The 17,324-nt window shown below is 36.4% G+C and overlaps 2 protein-coding genes across 6 annotated transcripts; both read left to right on the top strand.

Moving 5' to 3' along the window:
- The first annotated feature begins 291 nt into the window (after positions 1-291).
- LOC132187816 (S-adenosyl-L-methionine-dependent methyltransferases superfamily protein) lies at positions 292-3,836 on the top strand. Its single transcript, XM_059602258.2, has 9 exons — positions 292-516; positions 621-734; positions 1,138-1,206; positions 2,087-2,106; positions 2,179-2,231; positions 2,335-2,365; positions 2,515-2,593; positions 3,226-3,365; positions 3,568-3,836. Exons 1-9 carry the CDS (start codon positions 336-338, stop codon positions 3,613-3,615), a joined length of 735 nt encoding a protein of 244 aa, XP_059458241.1. The 5' UTR covers positions 292-335; the 3' UTR covers positions 3,616-3,836.
- A 1,789-nt stretch (positions 3,837-5,625) lies between these two features.
- LOC132163348 (calmodulin-binding transcription activator 2) lies at positions 5,626-16,785 on the top strand. 5 transcript variants are annotated; one of them, XM_059573612.2, is made up of 13 exons: positions 5,626-5,716; positions 5,910-6,008; positions 6,785-6,904; positions 9,189-9,304; positions 10,499-10,587; positions 10,903-10,948; positions 11,341-11,623; positions 12,080-12,369; positions 12,834-13,250; positions 13,400-14,100; positions 14,538-15,111; positions 15,708-16,016; positions 16,318-16,785. In XM_059573612.2, the coding sequence occupies exons 2-13, from the start codon at positions 5,969-5,971 to the stop codon at positions 16,408-16,410; spliced, it is 3,078 nt and encodes a 1,025-aa protein (XP_059429595.2). In that variant the 5' UTR covers positions 5,626-5,716; positions 5,910-5,968; the 3' UTR covers positions 16,411-16,785. The 5 variants fall into 5 exon arrangements, with proteins under 5 accessions (XP_059429595.2, XP_059429603.2, XP_059429587.2 ...); XM_059573620.2 differs by having other exon boundaries at positions 5,636-5,822; positions 10,903-10,939; XM_059573604.2 differs by having other exon boundaries at positions 5,636-5,822.
- The last annotated feature ends 539 nt before the right edge of the window (positions 16,786-17,324 follow it).

Below are 17,324 nucleotides of genomic sequence, written 5' to 3'. Positions count from 1 at the left end.
CTTTTTACAAATTGATGTGGCACAACATGATTGAGTTTATCTCATATCCAATCATGTTATGCCACATCAGTTTGTAATTTTTTTTTTTTTTTGTAAAATTTATTTGTAAGCATAGTATTTCTCATTTGTTATTGTTAAAAAATAAAATAAAATAAATAAACCACAAAGTGAGCTCAAATGAGTCCGGGCTTTAATTGTATAACCCGAACCCGGCCCATCCGATTCAGTAGGCGTACCTACCAACCAAGTGAAAGAAGAAATAAAAAGAGAGCAAAATGTTTCCAGAATTAGATGCTGAAAAAACTGATCGATAAAGCTGAAGCAGATTGGTGACAATGGGGACTTGTTCTACGCAAGCTTACGGTGAGGCATGGTACTGGGACAAGCGCTACGCCCACGAGCCAGGACCCTTCGATTGGTACCAGAACTACTCCGCCATGGCTCCTCTCATCAATCTCTACCTCCCTCGCTCTCACCGCCACCATCGCATCCTCGTCGTCGGATGTGGTAACTCAGGTCTGTCCCTCCTCCGATCACCGCCGGATCTCTCAATATCATACAATGAAAACCAGTGAATAATTTTAACTGGGTGAGTCCGAGTGTCTTTGTTTTAATTACAGCATTCAGCGAAGGAATGGTGGATGATGGTTATGAGGAGGTCGTCAGCATTGACATTTCCTCTGTAGTTATCGAAGCTATGCAGAAGAAACACTCTGATCGTCCACAGCTCACATGTATCTTTTCTCCCTTTTTATATACAAATTTTGTTGACTACTGTTGTGGTAGAAATAGAATACAATTCAATTAAATGCTGAGATGATGAAATATTTAGCTAAAAATAACCGCGGAATTATCTTATAAAATCTAGAACACTTTAGATATGGAATTGTCGCATCAGCATTTATTTTTTTTAAGAAAACAATAACTACTGATTTAGCTAAATCTCAACCATTTAATTTAAAAATAATAGTTGGAATTTATAAAATTTTATGTGATAAAATATCTTGTGAATTCTAGAGGATCCTGATTCTGCCATACAGACTCATGACCATGAGTATGAAATTTAAAGCAATTCTATGATTTTTCTTCCAATTTATTCTGCAATGAAGAGCTGCAATTTCCTTAATAAATAGGCAGATATGAAAATGGATGTTCGAGATATGAGTGCTTTTCCAACAGGTTCCTTCGATGCCGTTATTGACAAAGGTAATTTGCTTTTTTTTTTTTTTAATTAGGTTAATTACACTTTAATTCCCTCAACTAACACTCATTTACACATTACCCCCATGACTAACAATTGTTACACTCAACCCCCGCCAACTATCCGTCATTGGCAAAAGAACTCTTCCATTGGCTGAACGCGTTAAATGTAATAGAAAAAGCAACGTGATATGCATGTACTCATTCTTACTTGAAATCACCCTCAAATAAAATAAAATAAAATTAAAGACATAGTAAAAATTGAAAAAAACAAAAGAGGGGCTGGCGGACCACTCCAAATACTTTGGGGTGGCTCAACCAACCTTGAATCACGTGGGGGTGGCTGAGTGTTTGGCGGTGACTTGTGTGATTCAGGAGCCACCCCAAATCACTTGGGGTTGTCAGGCCACCGCCCCCAGGTGTTGGGGGTGGTTCGGCCACCCTAGGGGTGACAAAACCACTCTTTTTTGCCTTTTTACTTTATTTTATTTTAAATTTTGAGCCTTTCTTCTTTTCTTTTCTTTTTTTTTTTTTTTTAAAAAAAAAAAGTTCTAACTTCGAGGTATTGAAGTAAATTTAGTTTATTTCACATTAAATATTGTAATGTGCATGTCACGTGTTCATTTTTCCATATGATTTAATGCGTCCGGCTAATGAAAAGGTTTTTTTGCCAACAATTGGTAGTTGGAGGGGGTTGAGTATGCCATTTGGTAGTTCGTGGGAGTGATATGTAAATGAGTGGTAGTTGAGGGTAATTACCCCTTATTTTTTTAGTTAAGGGAGTAATTCTGATTGACATTTGGATTGCTTTGCTTGTTATTTTTTGTCAATGGTTTGTCATGTCGTCTGATGCATTTCGTTTTTAATGTATCGGATGATGTTTCAGGGACTCTAGACTCTCTATTGGTGAGTGCTGCGTGGTTGAATACTTCATCTTTATTCAAATGGATTTTTCTTTTCACAAATTTTTATCCGTAGTGTGGACATAATTCGCAACTAAATGCTGGCAAGATGCTTGAGGAAGTTTGGAGGTAAACTGAAACTATTAAACAAGACAGTATAATTGTTTCGCGCTTTCATTTTTATTTTCTTGATCTATTCGCCATTATTGAAGCAGTTGATGACAAACTACAGGGTCCTCAAGGATAAAGGAGTTTATATTTTGGTAACTGTTCCTTATTCTTTACCTTCCCCTTTTTGGGCTAAGAATTTTTCATGCATTTGCTTGAGCTATGCCAGCGATTGAGATGTAATATGTTTTTGCAATGTTTTTTTTTTTTTTTTTTTTTCTTGTCTCACTAATGCATGCTGCAGATCACATATGGTGCTCCAACTTATCGCCTGCGATTGTTGAGAGATTCTGGCTTGTGGACAATAAAACTCCATGTGATAGGTTGATTAAAGTCTTTTTCTAGTTATTAACCTGTTCTGCCCTAATTTTTACTTAACATTATTTTCTTGCCTTTTTCTAGTTATTAATCTGTATGTGGGACTATCAGGTGACTAAAGGTTGCATTGATATTGAACTAGTGGATACTGTGCATTTTAGGTGCATTATTGACATTTTTCCATCACTATGACAAGTTCAGTTTTCCAAGTAGAATATAATGAAAGGGAGAAAGAGGAGCTTCAAGTGCTATGGCTTGTCACTTATACAACAATCAAAATTACAGTACCCTTCCCCACCAAACCCCCCCCCCCCCCCCCACCAGTTCTTCAGGCCTTCACCAATTCCCTTTTTGCAGAGGAAATATAATTTTTGTGCCATTAAAAAAAAAGGGTTTGTGGTACCAGAATCTGTTTCCACCTAGAAAGCTTGTCTTTGGAATGGGTTTCTCTTGCATTATGCATGTTATATATTTTTATTACACCTGGGTCAGATGTTTCTACATCAATTGCTACCTTTCTACGTAATATCTTTTTTGGTTTTTGTGGCATCCGATATAATTCCTCTTCAGTTTCATAGAGTGACAATCGGATATGGCCTAATGCTCTTAATCTTGCTGACTGTCGTCATATCTGCAGAGAAGCTTGTGTCGGGTGAAAGCTCTGAACATCCAATATGGAAGCTGACTGATCCTCTTCCGTTGGGTGATGATGGAAGCTCAGTGGAAGCAGTGCTTGGAAAGAACCCTGACATCCATTATATATACGTTTGCACTAAGGTTGATAGTAAATTTCTCAACTTAGCTCTTTCACTTTCTGTGTTCCTAGTCACAAATGCTAACACTTGTAGAAAATTTATGGTTAATTATTTACATACTCTAGCTCGGGAAGGGTCGGTCATTTGAGATGGGTCCAAGGTTGTAACTTGTAATTATGATTTAACAAGCTTTTCTCCTCTCTTTCCTTTTCCTTTTCTTTTAGGACCTTTCTTTGAAGGCAAGCCTGAAGCCTGAAGTGGCAGTTGACTGAGGAATATAAGCGTCTTCAACCTATTACATGGAGATTCTTTTTGTTGTACCTCAAGTTCTAGAATGTGTTGTTGTTGCACTGATGATACCAGCTCTGTTTTGTGGTGTCAGTCTTTCAATTGGTGCTAAGCATGGCTTCATTTGAATCTCCTATTTATCCATACGTTGAAGGGATTGTAATCAAACCCCTATTACATTGTAATGGTGAAGTGAAGTTTTGTATTTCTTGGTGTTTCTGACATTTGCCAAGCACAAAAGTATGGTAGGAGTGTGTTGATTCAGTTTTCTTTTAAAGTTTTTAAGAGAAATCAAGCAACTAATTTGTCTGTCCTCCTGTCCTAGATTCCAAGCCCACCCTCCACCGGTCCTCACTTCCAGATGTGTACCTCACGCTCCGCTATGGCGTGCGTGGGCTGACACGTCGATGCTCTTTTTGGTTTATTGCGGCAGATCGCATGCTCCTTTACCCCTATTCCTTTGGATCTCTATACTTGGGCATCTCTTTTGGCGTATGGAGACTTCCGTATCTACATCTAGATCCGAGCTACACTCAATACTAATGTTATTCGCCATTCAATTCTTAAAGGGTGCTCATCTCATCTATTATTAGTTCAATTTTTCTTGGTTTCTCCAACTTCTTCAAAAGCTAGTCATAAATAAATCAATATGAATATGAGTGCCATCAGTGTCACTCACCATATCATACTATGGGCTGCTACAATCAATTACGTTGGTAATATTTTTTCACTCACTTTCCATCACGTGGATTCATGGCTGCCAAAAACAGACCTATTTTGAATTGTTGTTAAGGACAGTATTCTCTGTTTGTATTTGTTTTATTGTTTTTCTATCATTTTTCTTGTTCATCTATTAAAAGGAAAACAAAAACCAAAAAAGAAAAAAAAAAAATCCTATATTTCCGTGATCTGAACCTGTGAAATTGACATGATTTTTTTCCTTTTTTTTTTTCCAATTAAAACTTTGTTGTTATGAAAGCTTTCCCAGGTCAACCTGCAGGCTGCAAACAAGTAGCTGCCTTTTTCATGGGTTAATCTGCAACACCATTGGGGCATTGGCAGTCAATCCTGCTTGACCCCACCATTTTCAGGACTTTATAGTTTCAACTACTGCACCTACTTTTGTCACCTTATTTTATGATAATTGATACACATCGCCAAAGGGTACCCTAAGCAACCATCACACGTGGCAATCAAATCCATATTAAAAGCCCCACTGTTTACAAAGAAAAGACTTATTCTCATTGGCTTATTACACTAAGGAAACAAATATATAATTGTGCTAATCTCAGTGGGCTAGCTGCTATGATTTAATTATGAACTTTACTTTTATAGCCTCTAGTACCCCTATTTGAACTCCTGTCACATCATTGTATCGAATTTCTCCAATTATTTATGATACTAGTTCTTTCATATCTCTCGTATAGATTTTAGAGTAATGTTATACATTTTATTTTTTCTCACAATATTAATTTAGCGGTCCTAATTAACTGATGAAGTTATAACTATTAGACATTTTTCATGTTAGCTCTTTGAGATATTTATATGGTACGTATCTTTGAGATATTTATATGGTACGTAACATTAATGTATGAGTATATAACTTGCATTCTATATTATCATCTTACTAGATTCAGAGATACACTTGTCCAATTAACCTAATAGAAGAAGGGTGAGAGATTGAATAATTCTAAACGTCGATCTTATGTCACTCAAAAAAATGAAGTTTTAATTAAAATTTAATAGTAATTAATAACAAATTTAATGATAATTTTGAAAGAAACATCGTTGTCGGAGGAATACAAGTATCATACAACACAAAGAGAGACTCACGGAGGTTCTATAAATTGTGGAAACACAATTACAAAAACACCCCTACTGGGCCTTTTTATCTTTAAAGTTCGACTCGTGTGTTGACCACGTCGAATGTCTCAAAGCTACCTGTGCCACGTCAGATTTAAAATGACCCGTATGATCGCTCTGCCAGTGTAAACACAAACCAGAATTCATTGACTTTCAATCTCTCTCTAAACCTTTTTTCAAGTAGTGGTTTTCACGCGCTTCTTCTCTTTCTCTTGCAATACGGTCCGTTTCTATAGCTCAGACCTCCGTTCTGTCCCCTACTCTCTCTCTCTTCCTTCTCCATTGCTGTTAGGGTTTTCGATTGTTTGGACCTTCGAAATCGCTGCGTGTAATTTTCTTGGCGATTCAGCTTTCATTTTCGGTCTTTGAGCTCTGGTTCGTGTTATGTTTTCTGAGAAATCTTCGGTTTTTGCAGGTTCTCTGTTGGTTCTGTGGATTCGTAATCAGAGCTCTCGCGGATGACATCTAGGTTTTATGGCTGAAAGTGGAAGATACGCTCTTAATCAACCATTAGGTCTGGTTTGGTTTATTTTTTCTCTTTTTTTTTTTCTTTTTTTTTGCTTTTCTGCTTCGATGCGTTCGTGAGGTTTATTAGATTGAATTTGGTCCAATATGAATGTAGAAATGATTCAATAGATATGAATGGCTATGTTCTCGGAAAAAGGCAGTTGGTTTGAAATAACAAGCTGAGGTGATTAACAAGTGTGGTTCGTTCTCATTTTGTTTGCATTTATTATTTATTTATTTTTTTGGTTTTTTGAATGTTGTGATGATTTTCAGTCAGTATGTGTCATAGCCGAATGCTAGAGCTCCCCTGTATTCTCTCATGCACCCTTGTTCGGTACTTGGCATGTATGAGGACCGGGGCTCTGAAGTTATTCTTTGTACATGTCGAAGTTGATGGTTAAATGAATGAATATATACCGTATTGCATTCTGTGCTAGAAGTGCGATGAATTTTCTTGTGATTATTTTGGTCGGGTTTTGAAGAGGTATGTTCTGAGTTCTGCTATTCTTGCTTTACATGTAATTCACTGGATGTGTATAATGCAGCGTGTTGGCTATATGGGTGCATAGTGTTATTGTTGCCCAATTTGGATCTTGAGAATGTTAATCCAGGATATTTTATTATTTGTCACTTAATGTGGTTCTGTTTTTGTGATTTCAACATTTATGGTTGCATTGTGTGTTTAGTATATTAGTAGAATGGATTTTATTGGTTCGTATGATTGGATCTTGAATGTGTTAGTTAAAATCTTTAACCATCTGTGCATTTTCTGAATTTTTGCAGACGTTGAAAGGATAGTGCTTGAAGCGCAACACCGTTGGCTTCGGCCTAGTGAAATTTGTGAAATACTTCGCAACCATCATAGGTTTCACTTAAATCCAGATCCACCTGTTAGGCCTCCAGGTTGTCACCAGCATGCTTGTCAATATCTTATTTCTTAATTACTGTCATGCTTATGGGTGTATTAAATTGCTGCGCTTACATCTTCCTATAAGACTTTGTATTGATATTTTTTCATTCCATCTTTGTTGAGTTGGGCTGAATTTTGTTGTTTGATTAAATTCTAATTAATTTTATTAAAAAAGCAACTATTTTGTGCCAGTTGTTACCTTGCACAATTTTAGAATCATAGTTATACTAATCTCAAATTTGGATCAATCAACTGAGATCTCTCAATCTCTAGAATCCTTACATGGCCAAACCCCATCTGTGCTCTTTATTCAGGCTTTCTGTATATATGAGAGTGGAAATAATTTCATTGGCCATTATTATCAAGAAAACGATTCACTACTCAGTTATGGCTTCCAAAAATTACACTTTGTAGTTCAAGTTGTTATTTTTTCATATTTTAACTTTATGTTGATGGTCGTGTGTGCGTGTTTATTTAGTTATTTCTCTTAATGGAGATCATAATTGTTGTGGGAGCACCTATCAATTGTGGGCCTTCACAGGTCACATCTTGCTCTGTTGTGATTTTTTTTTTTCCCTTTCCACTATCATCTTAGTACTAGAAAAAGGAGATAAGATTTGGAAACTTGTATATATGAATATCAGTTATGAAGAATATAGTAACCCTTTTCTGCAATGTTAGATATGGGGTCAAGGATTTGTATATGGTACTAAGGATTTAGAATAAACATATATTAGGGTCTCTATAGATTGGGATTAAAGCTTAGTTGAGTTGATTTGAGGAAGGGCAATGTGGTAGGTTTAAAATAGACAAGTTGTTAGGGACATGCATGATGAAGTGGTTATGGTAACTATCAAGAAACAACTGGTACTTTTTGCAGCATGGGAAAAAAAGGAACTTTTAGCTGCAACAAGCTTATATCAGGAGTTGGCAATTTTCATAATCATGTTCATCTTTTACACATTGTATGCGTTTAAGAGAGATCTCATGATGCATGATGTTAGATGTCGATCTGTTTTTCCTTGAAAAATTGATAGGTTCAATTAAACTTCATAAAATGATCGAGGGATGCCCAAAAAAGATCTATTGGACATATGGGTTGCCTTTACTGCATATAGCATTGCAGATGAGGGAATTACAAAAATTGGTGGCTAGTAGGTTCCTAAATTGTTTCTTTTATTATTGTGGATCGCTTATTTATGAGGAAGAGAGTTGGAGGTTGTTGAACCTATAATTTGAAGATGATTAAACGGGGTGGTGTTGAAATAGATTTTTGGTCAACAAGTAACTATCAAGTTAAAGGGAATTAATTACATGGAATATATGGCTTGTAATGTGTTTACAGTAAGAGTGTGGGTTGAACATTGCCAGAATTAGAATGCCAAATGTGCACTAGTATAATGAAATTACTTATCAAAAAAAATAAATAAATAAAAATAAGAATAAGAATGCCAAATGTATAGGTTATTAGTATAAGAAATTTTGAGTGAATATTCTAGAGCAAGAAACTAATGAAATTTTGAGAGAAAATTGTCTTGAGACGATGTGATTATGTGCACCATAGTTTAAACAATTTGATTACAAGTTTAAGGTACTGGCACCAGAAAGCCAAACATGTGGATTGAGTTTCCAAGTCGTTGCAATGACGTTTTATGAGTTGAAAGTAGGCTTGATTTGCCCCAATTTTCTTATTTTATTAAGTAAGAAATTGGTTTTTTGTGAGTTTCTTCTTTGTTGTGCTCTGCAAGTATCTTGTTGGTTTTGAATTATGTACTTCCTCAGTGCATTGCAAATTAGTTTTGCTGATATCAGAGGGTCCATGTTAAGTATTTTTTCCCTTTTATTTTGGCTCTATGTGGCATGGATTCTCTTTTGTTACTTGAATGTGTTAAATGCTTTTAACTGAATGATATTTCTAAAAACCTTCCTAAGAAAATAACAGTTATATTCAAGTCAGCCTCCCTTATTGCTGCTACAGGAGATATTAATAATGAATTAGTGATTTATAATGGTTTGGTTGTTTTATCAAAATGGAGATATAACATTATACACGTGCATGTGCACGTATGTTTGTATGTATGTAGTTCTATTTAGAAAATGCCATTTCCCTCTTGTTCCCTTCTATGTGCAGAATCAGCTAAAACTGTTTTGTTTACCTGTGCACTTACTTTTATTGTCGGATCAAATATCAATAGCTACTCTTTCCTTGTATAGAGATGAAGCATTGTCATTTCCTGTTGGTATTCAAACAGCAACTAAATGTTTTTCATTTTTCAGCTGGTTCTTTGTTCCTGTTTGATCGAAAAGTTATTCGGTATTTTCGTAAAGATAGTTACCGGTGGAGGAAGAAGAAAGATGGAAAAACTGTCAAAGAAGCTCATGAAAAGTTGAAGGTGTGCTGTTCAATTTATTATTTGTAAGTTCAATTTTTTTGTTTGTTTGGGGGGGGGGGGGGGGGGGGGGGGGGGGGGGGTTTAAGGGTTGCCCCTAATTGATGTAGTCAAAAGTGTTGCCTGGGTATCACCTCCTGTAGCTGTCTGGACCTTCTGTCTCTAGTTAGTCATTGTCGACAGGCAACACCAAGTAATGCTCCTTCATGTTTCAATAAATCTTTTGTTTGGCTACCTGGATGTGTAAGCACTTCAATGGATAATTCAAGATATTCACAGCTTTTTAACTACTGAGTGTTTGTAGCATTAACCTAAGAGCTGAACTCTTGAAATCTGGTTGACACTGTTGCCTCTGCTTCAAACATAATACATTGTTAATTTTTATCCACTTTGGCAGCTGATGTGCATTTAAGACATGTATCTCTTAATATATTTCATTTCATATGTATTATTAGCAGTTTCAACAAGCCAAGATAAATTGATGTCAGATTTTTTTTAGTAAGTAATTGACAAATATCATTAAAAGCATAAAGGCTTCCTAAGTACATAGAAAGCATACAAGGGGAAACACCTAGCTAGAAAGAGCAAAACGAACAAGGAAATCACTATAACTAATAGTCACGGAGGAATCATAAGCAACTGCCCAAAGATGCAAAGATTTGAAGAAAAAGGCTCCTCAAAAGTCCTCTCACAGTATTCAAAACTTCTGTCATTCAGCCTTCCATAAACACCATCTTCCATACAACAACACTCCGCGTATTGTAGTTAGTCCACCAACAAACATACAAGTCAATTACATGTCTAGGCATAACCCAAGACAATCCAAAACTTGAAGGCTTAGTACTTACTATTATACATTTATTTATAATTCCATGATTACATGAAGGCTTGAAGATTATATGTATTATTTTGTTCGATCATGCTTTGGTAATGAGGCTAAGCTTTGTCTAGGGAGGCTAAATATTACTATTGTTTTGAGTTTAAATCATTTTCAAAAAGTCAATAAAACTTGGTTCCTGTAGTTCTGTATCCAAGGCTTATATTTCAAGGAGTTGTTAATTTTTGCAAAGTATGTTAATTTTGACCCTTTTTTCTTGAATGCTGTAGCGGACCTCTTCACTGTGGATTACAGGTGATTGCACTGTTAGTTTGAGCTTCACTGCTTAATTAATTAGTTGTTCACTGGTTTGTCTGTAGGCTAACAGTGTGGATGTTCTCCATTGTTACTATGCCCATGGCGAGGACAATGAGAACTTTCAGCGGCGAAGTTATTGGATGCTTGATCCGTAAGTGTTGCTTATATTTGTAAATTTAACGCCTTAAAAGTTTCAAATTTTGTTTTTAGTGGACTGTTTTTGATAGCACTGTAAGAGAGTACTTCTGTTCTGAATTTTGCAAAGGGTGTGTTAAGCATTAGTAGCGTAGGATTCATTGCGCCCTCTGCATTCCTACGGATAAGAAAAATGATCTCTTGTATTGAAGTTTTGTTCTTAAATGTCTAATATGAAAAGAATTTCAATGAAAAAATTGAGTTTTTGTCGATAAGAACTTTTATCTATTTTAGTCTCATTCTTGACATGTATTTCATTTTTTCTTTTCAGGCACTTGGAGCACATTGTTCTTGTACATTATAGAGAAGTAAAAGAGGTATTCCTTTGTGCTCATCTATGGCCTTCTATTTTTTCAATTCTATAGTCTTCTGAACAGTGTTTGGTTAACATTGTTTTCCCAGCTTTTTATATCTTAAATGCTTTTGTTCAACTGATTTTTCTTTTGTTTATTAGTAATTTACACACACGCCTAATGGGTTTTTAAACTAATGACCTCACCTTTCACCCCCTTCGTTTGTGGGGTAGGAGGTAGCATTTGAGCTAGAGCTCAATGTGCGTGAGTTTGTTGGTCATGTCTAGACTTGTAGCCATCCATGATCCATGAAAGTTGAATGTAGATTAGTTGACTTTACTAGAATTTTTTTTTTTTTTTTTTTACTTTCCTTTATGTGGCTTAGGTGTTCTGTTATGCCCTTTGATGCTATGTAGGGGTACAAGTCAGGCATCTCCCGTGTGATAGCAGATCCAGGATCACAGGCTGGAAGCCCTCAAAGTAGTACTGTACCATGCTCTGTGCAAGCAAACTCACCTGCCCCTTCAGTTCAGACGTCTTATGCATCAAGTCCAAACAGAGTAGATAGAAATGGGCAGATGGTCTCATCAGGATTGGATGATGTGGATTCTGCTAGTGATCCACAAGCATCTTCTCTCGGTCAACCTATTTTTGGTTTTATATCACATAACACTTCTTTGCTGGAACATAAAGTTGCAGGTAAAATTGTTGCAATGAATGCATGATTGATTCAAATTAATGTAGTTGAATCATAATTATGACATAAAAATTTTAAAAAATTTGTCTTTAACCTTTCTTCTGCTTTGGCCCTAAAATTTACTAAGATATTCTTTTAATTTGTACGAGTGACAAACCAGGACTAACTTTAATATACAGGAGTACATTAATATGCTCTTTTTCATCCGACCCTGTGCATTATCAATTTATTGATTGTTTTAATCTGTATAAGTACTTTATCTGGCCAAGCAATTTCGCTGTGTATAGTCATTTAACAGCAGTTTCTGCCTTGTAAATTGTTCATTTTGTCCTTTAGAGTCATTTTTTAGGGTGATATTTTTATATTTAACTGTATTTATTTTAATTTTTGAATTTACTTTTTGGATAATATGTTCTGTTAATTTACAAAATGTGACCAGGTGGCTGTGCTGCTTTCAGGATTTGTGGAGTTACCAAGCAATCCCTGGTTTGCTGGGCCTAAATATTGTCAAAGTTCGGGATTATCTAATTTGGCTGAAATTAACAGCTTGACCAACAACGCAGATGGTGTGCATTACCAGAAATTTTTTGTTGAACATCCTACTGGAGCTGACTTTATATCACATAAGTTAACAGATGCTAGATTGGATGCTGATAGCTCAGTCCAAGGTGTTTTAACTTATAGAAATAGATTAATCACTGATAAAGACAACCAGTCATTAATGGCAACTTCTGGGGAAGTAGTTCAGGTTTGTTTTTTGCAGTTAAATGTGTGATTATTGTTGACCTTATTATTACATAGCATTCAATCTGGAGAGCAAAGTGAATTTGAATTCTATGCAGGTGCATCAGTTGTATTTACCTATAAAAATAGAACAAGGTAAAGAGAGACAGAGAGAGAGAGAAACCTGCAACTGTGTGGAAGTAGCATGTTATTTTGTACATTTTTACATTTATGTGAGGCTCATAGATGAGCATGTTTCGTTGTGGTGTTGTGTATGTTATGATGTGATGCATAAGCATTTGTTGTTATATGTCAATGGAAATTTTGGTTTTACTATTGTGCTTGTTCTTACTTGCGTCTCAATGTGAAACCCAAAATCAAACTGAGTATTGATTTTCGTCAGTTATGTCTCTGTTGACCTTTCATGGATTTTAGATGAATGTTTCCCATGGTAGAAGTTCCCCAAGTGATGCTTGTATCTTGTTGCAGGTGCCACAAGAGCGTGGTTTCGATTTAGTTCATCCCCAGTCTCACAATTGTTCAGAACCTCATGTGGAAGTAACTTCTGCCATTCGTTTTGAAAAGAAATCTAAAGATGCTGTTGTAAACAATGATGAAGCTGGAGTGCTGAAGAAACTTGACAGCTTTGGTAGATGGATGGATAAAGAAATTGGTGGAGATTGCAATGAGTCCTTGATGGCTTCGGACTCTGGCAATTATTGGAATGCACTTGATGCTGAAACTGATGAGAAGGAAGTGTCCAGTTTATCACGTCATATGCACTTGGATACTGATTTGCTGGGCCCTTCTCTATCCCAAGAACAGCTATTTACTATCCGTGATTTTTCACCAGATTGGGCTTATTCTGGGGATGCATCAGAAGATGCAACAAAGGATTTGAGAAAGGTATTCATACTTTGGTTTGCAACATTATTTTTTTAACATTCAAAAAATCATGTGGACATGCTTATGGCCTTTAGTTGTTGATTCTAGAGAATTTAATATATAATATCATGCCAGTTTTTTTTTTTTTTTTTTTCTTCTTGTGGTTTCAGGTCTTAATTGTTGGTACGTTCTTGGTAAGCAAGGAGCTATCTAGCAAGATTAAGTGGGGATGTATGTTTGGTGAAATTGAGGTTTCTGCTGAAGTTCTGAATGATACAGTCATCAGATGCCAAACTCCTCCACATGCTCCTGGGCGTGTTCCATTCTATGTCACCTGCAGTAATAGGTTAGCCTGCAGTGAGGTGAGGGAGTTTGAATATCGAGAAAAACCATCAGGAGTTGCGTTTGCAATGGCTGTTAGAAGTGCACCAGCAGATGAAGTGCATTTTCAAATGCGCCTAGTTAAACTTTTATATCTAGGTCGGGTGAGGAAGAGGTTTGATTGCTCTATTGAGGATTGTGATAAATGTAAGCTTAAGAGTACCATATCTTCAATAAGAAGTGAAAGTGGAAATGATTGGGGAAGGGTTGAAGAGACCTCTATGGCCTTCAATAGCAATCACATGAACCCTAGAGATGGACTAATTCAAATTTTGTTGAAGGATAGACTTTGTGAGTGGCTAATCTGTAATATTCATGAAGGTGGTAAAGGACCGCATGTTTTGGATGACAAAGGCCAAGGAGTTATACATTTGGCAGCTGCACTTGGCTATGAGTGGGCTATGAGGCCCATAGTTGCTGCTGGTATTAGTCCCAATTTCAGAGATGCACATGGAAGAACTGGGCTTCACTGGGCATCATATTTTGGGAGGTCAGATTGCTTTCTTAGATTCTCATAAGTGTTTAATATATTTTGCCGCCTGACGTTTCAAGTTTTGATTTCAAGCGCTCCCAAAGGGTTTATTTTCTTCATCTGGCTGTCTAATATGGCGATCTGAACAGTTCATCTACTAGTCAATTATCAATGTTAAATTTGAAGATTTAAATTTTTAATGAAGTCTTCCACCGTTACCTAATGCCCCAGATTAGGTTTTTACAACTAAATTGAATTGAGAACAACGCGGTTAAATGTTTATTAAGGAATAGAAACTCCCTTATCTCTTTACCCTTCTCATGCATAAACCCTGATCTTGAAATTTTTTGTTAGCATGAACAAAAGGATCATTTTTGTCTGGTGAATCCTTTATGTATAACAATGCTTGTTTATTGACAACAATTGACTTATAGTTCCTCTTCTCCTTTCTGTAGAGAGGAAACAGTCATTGCACTTCTTAGATTGGGTGCTTCTCCAGGTGCTGTTGACGACCCAACGCCGGCATCTCCGGGAGGAAAAACAGCTGCTGATCTAGCATCAAGCAGAGGACATAAAGGGATTGCTGGATATTTGGCAGAAGCAGATTTAATCAGTCACCTCTCTTCACTAACTGTCAATGAGAACATAACGGATAGTGCTGCTGCAACTATTGCAGCCGAAAAAAGTATTGAGACTGCAGCACTTGTCCAATCAGATTTGGCAGCATATGAGAACCTTTCTCTGAAAGGATCTCTTGCTGCTTTTAGGAAATCAGCTCATGCAGCTGCTCTAATACAGGCTGCATTCCGGGCTCGTTCATTCAATCATAGACAACTCACTAAGAGCAGGAATGATATTTCTGAAGTTTCACTTGACCTAGTTGCACTTGGTTCTTTGAACAAGGTTAAAAAATTGAACCATTTTGAGGAATATTTGCATTCTGCTGCTGTAAAGATCCAACAGAAGTACCGTGGTTGGAAGGGAAGAAAAGAGTTTTTGAAAATACGCAACCGTATTGTGAAAATTCAGGTACTCCCATATATATGTGCTTTCTTATCAAAAAAAATGTGCTTGGAGTTATAAATTTGAATATTATGTTCCGTGGAAGGCAATATATTTATTGGTTGACATATGATGGTATTGCCAGTGCCTTGAAATTTCAATTTGTAGAGAGCATGCTAGCTACTAGGTTTTTGTGACATCCTGGTTCATTCCTGTTTTTGTTCACTGGTTAGAATATGTACTTTCTATATGTTAAATTACTACATGCCCTAAAAGCTTAAGCTAGTAGAAAATAGCGAGTTTAATCATTTAATTAATATTCTCATTTACTTATGAGCTCGAACTTGCCCTTTGAAGCCCAACATGAAATATAATTTAAATGGGAAGAAACTATGGAGTGAATGTTCGAACTTAGTATTTTTACTTTGATACCATATTAAATTACCACTCATTCCAAAATCTTAAGTTGATAAGAATGATGAATTTAATCATTTAATTAATATTTTAATACTCTAAATTGTCCTTGCAACACCTAGTTGGACTCTTTTGTTGAAGGTACCAGGTTTTCTTTTTCATTTTTGGCTGATGTTTGATTTAATATTCATTCTGCTTATTGCTCTCAGGCTCACGTGAGGGGACATCAAGTTCGGAAGCAGTATAAAAAGGTTGTTTGGTCTGTTAGTATTGTGGAAAAGGCGATACTCCGTTGGAGGCGGAAACGAACTGGCTTGCGGGGATTTCGAGTGGAAAAAGAAATGGGAGATGTGGCATCAGAGACTGAGAAAACTGATGAGTATGAATTCTTGCGAATTAGCCGGAAACAGAAATTTGCTGGAGTTGAAAAAGCTCTAGCAAGAGTCAGGTCCATGGTTCGATATCAAGAAGCATGTGATCAGTATATGAGGCTAGCTACAAAGTTTGAGAAGCTAAAGGTAATTTTGCATTCTTTTTGTTGTTTCACTTTCTACAATCATCTAAGGGTTCTGGGTTGTTGCAATCATATTCAATTTCGTAAAACAAAAGAGGTCATGGCAATGATTGTGGATTGTAGCAAAAACTATGAAGTGTGGCCGGTGTATCTTCTCACAGGAAGGTTCTTGGATGGTTTTCCTTCAAGTTACTTATGGCATGTTTCTTAAAGTATTTTGTTGTTTACTTGATCAGTTTATAATCTGATGGGTTATTTTCATAATTTGTGATGATTGTTGTATTCTGCATCTTTGTACTCAACAGATGGGCGATGAAGGGAGCAGCGCAATGCTGCAAGGTGAAATTTCACAAAAGAGCAAAAGAGAGCAAGATTTGCCTGCATTATTAAAAAAGTAATGGCCATACTGCTTTTTTACCTGTAAGTAATAATATCTAACATGCGTTACTCAGGTGGAGAAAGAGGAGAAAGAGTTCAGGGAGGGAAGTTGTAGATATCTTTTTTGTTTTTGCCTCTTTCTCTCTTTAGCTTTTACTCCCCGTGTAAAAAAATTTACGTGGAATGAGTGTCAGGGAAGCGGGCAGCGCTTAATCGAAACATGGGAATAGTTGAAATGGCTACACACTGACAAGTAGTGATTAGTTTGTTTTCATTTCTGTAAATTCTATTTGAAGTCGGAAATGGTATTGTGGCTTATGTGTACTCTGCACGTGGCAGGTGAGTCTGTAGTTAAACCTTTGACATTACATCAAATTTCATTTAATTCTTTGATAGGTGCGCAGATTTAGCTTTTGACCAATTCTTAAGGGGATTCTTGTGTATGGCTTGCTATTTCTCAATTTTGCATCGAATTTGAACTTGGGCTGCCTAAAAAACGCTGTTCTGTCTTAGGATGGGTTAGCTAATTAGCTAACCCTCAAATGGTCGCTTGTTTGGTCTAAATACCACGAGCCTTCTAATATACGGTTTTTACAGGCAGGGTTGTGTTTGGGTTTGTCCAATATTGATGGGTTTCAGAGGGGCTCTGCCTTGAAAGGGTTAAGTTGACTTGTACTGGTTAGTACCATTTCACATGCTGGGTCCTTCGCCTTAGAGATGGAGCGAAAAATGGTCTTCGTTCCTTTTTCTCTCTCATTTATCCTCTTCTTCCCTTTCGTTTTCTTCTACAAGCCGAGCCTTGGTTTACATACAAGATTGCTTGAATAGTAAAAAACCAAGAATATTATATATATATATATATAAATTGAATGGCGCGTGCTTTACATATCATTGTTTGAACTGAATAGCAAGTTCATTTTAAATGTACTGCAAC

Source organism: Corylus avellana, chromosome 2 (assembly GCF_965113065.1).
Source record: "Corylus avellana chromosome 2, dhCorAvel1.hap1.2, whole genome shotgun sequence".
Lineage (NCBI taxonomy): Eukaryota > Viridiplantae > Streptophyta > Magnoliopsida > Fagales > Betulaceae > Corylus > Corylus avellana.
The sequence above is the reverse complement of the archived record's forward strand: the minus strand, read 5'-3'. Positions and strand labels throughout refer to the sequence as shown.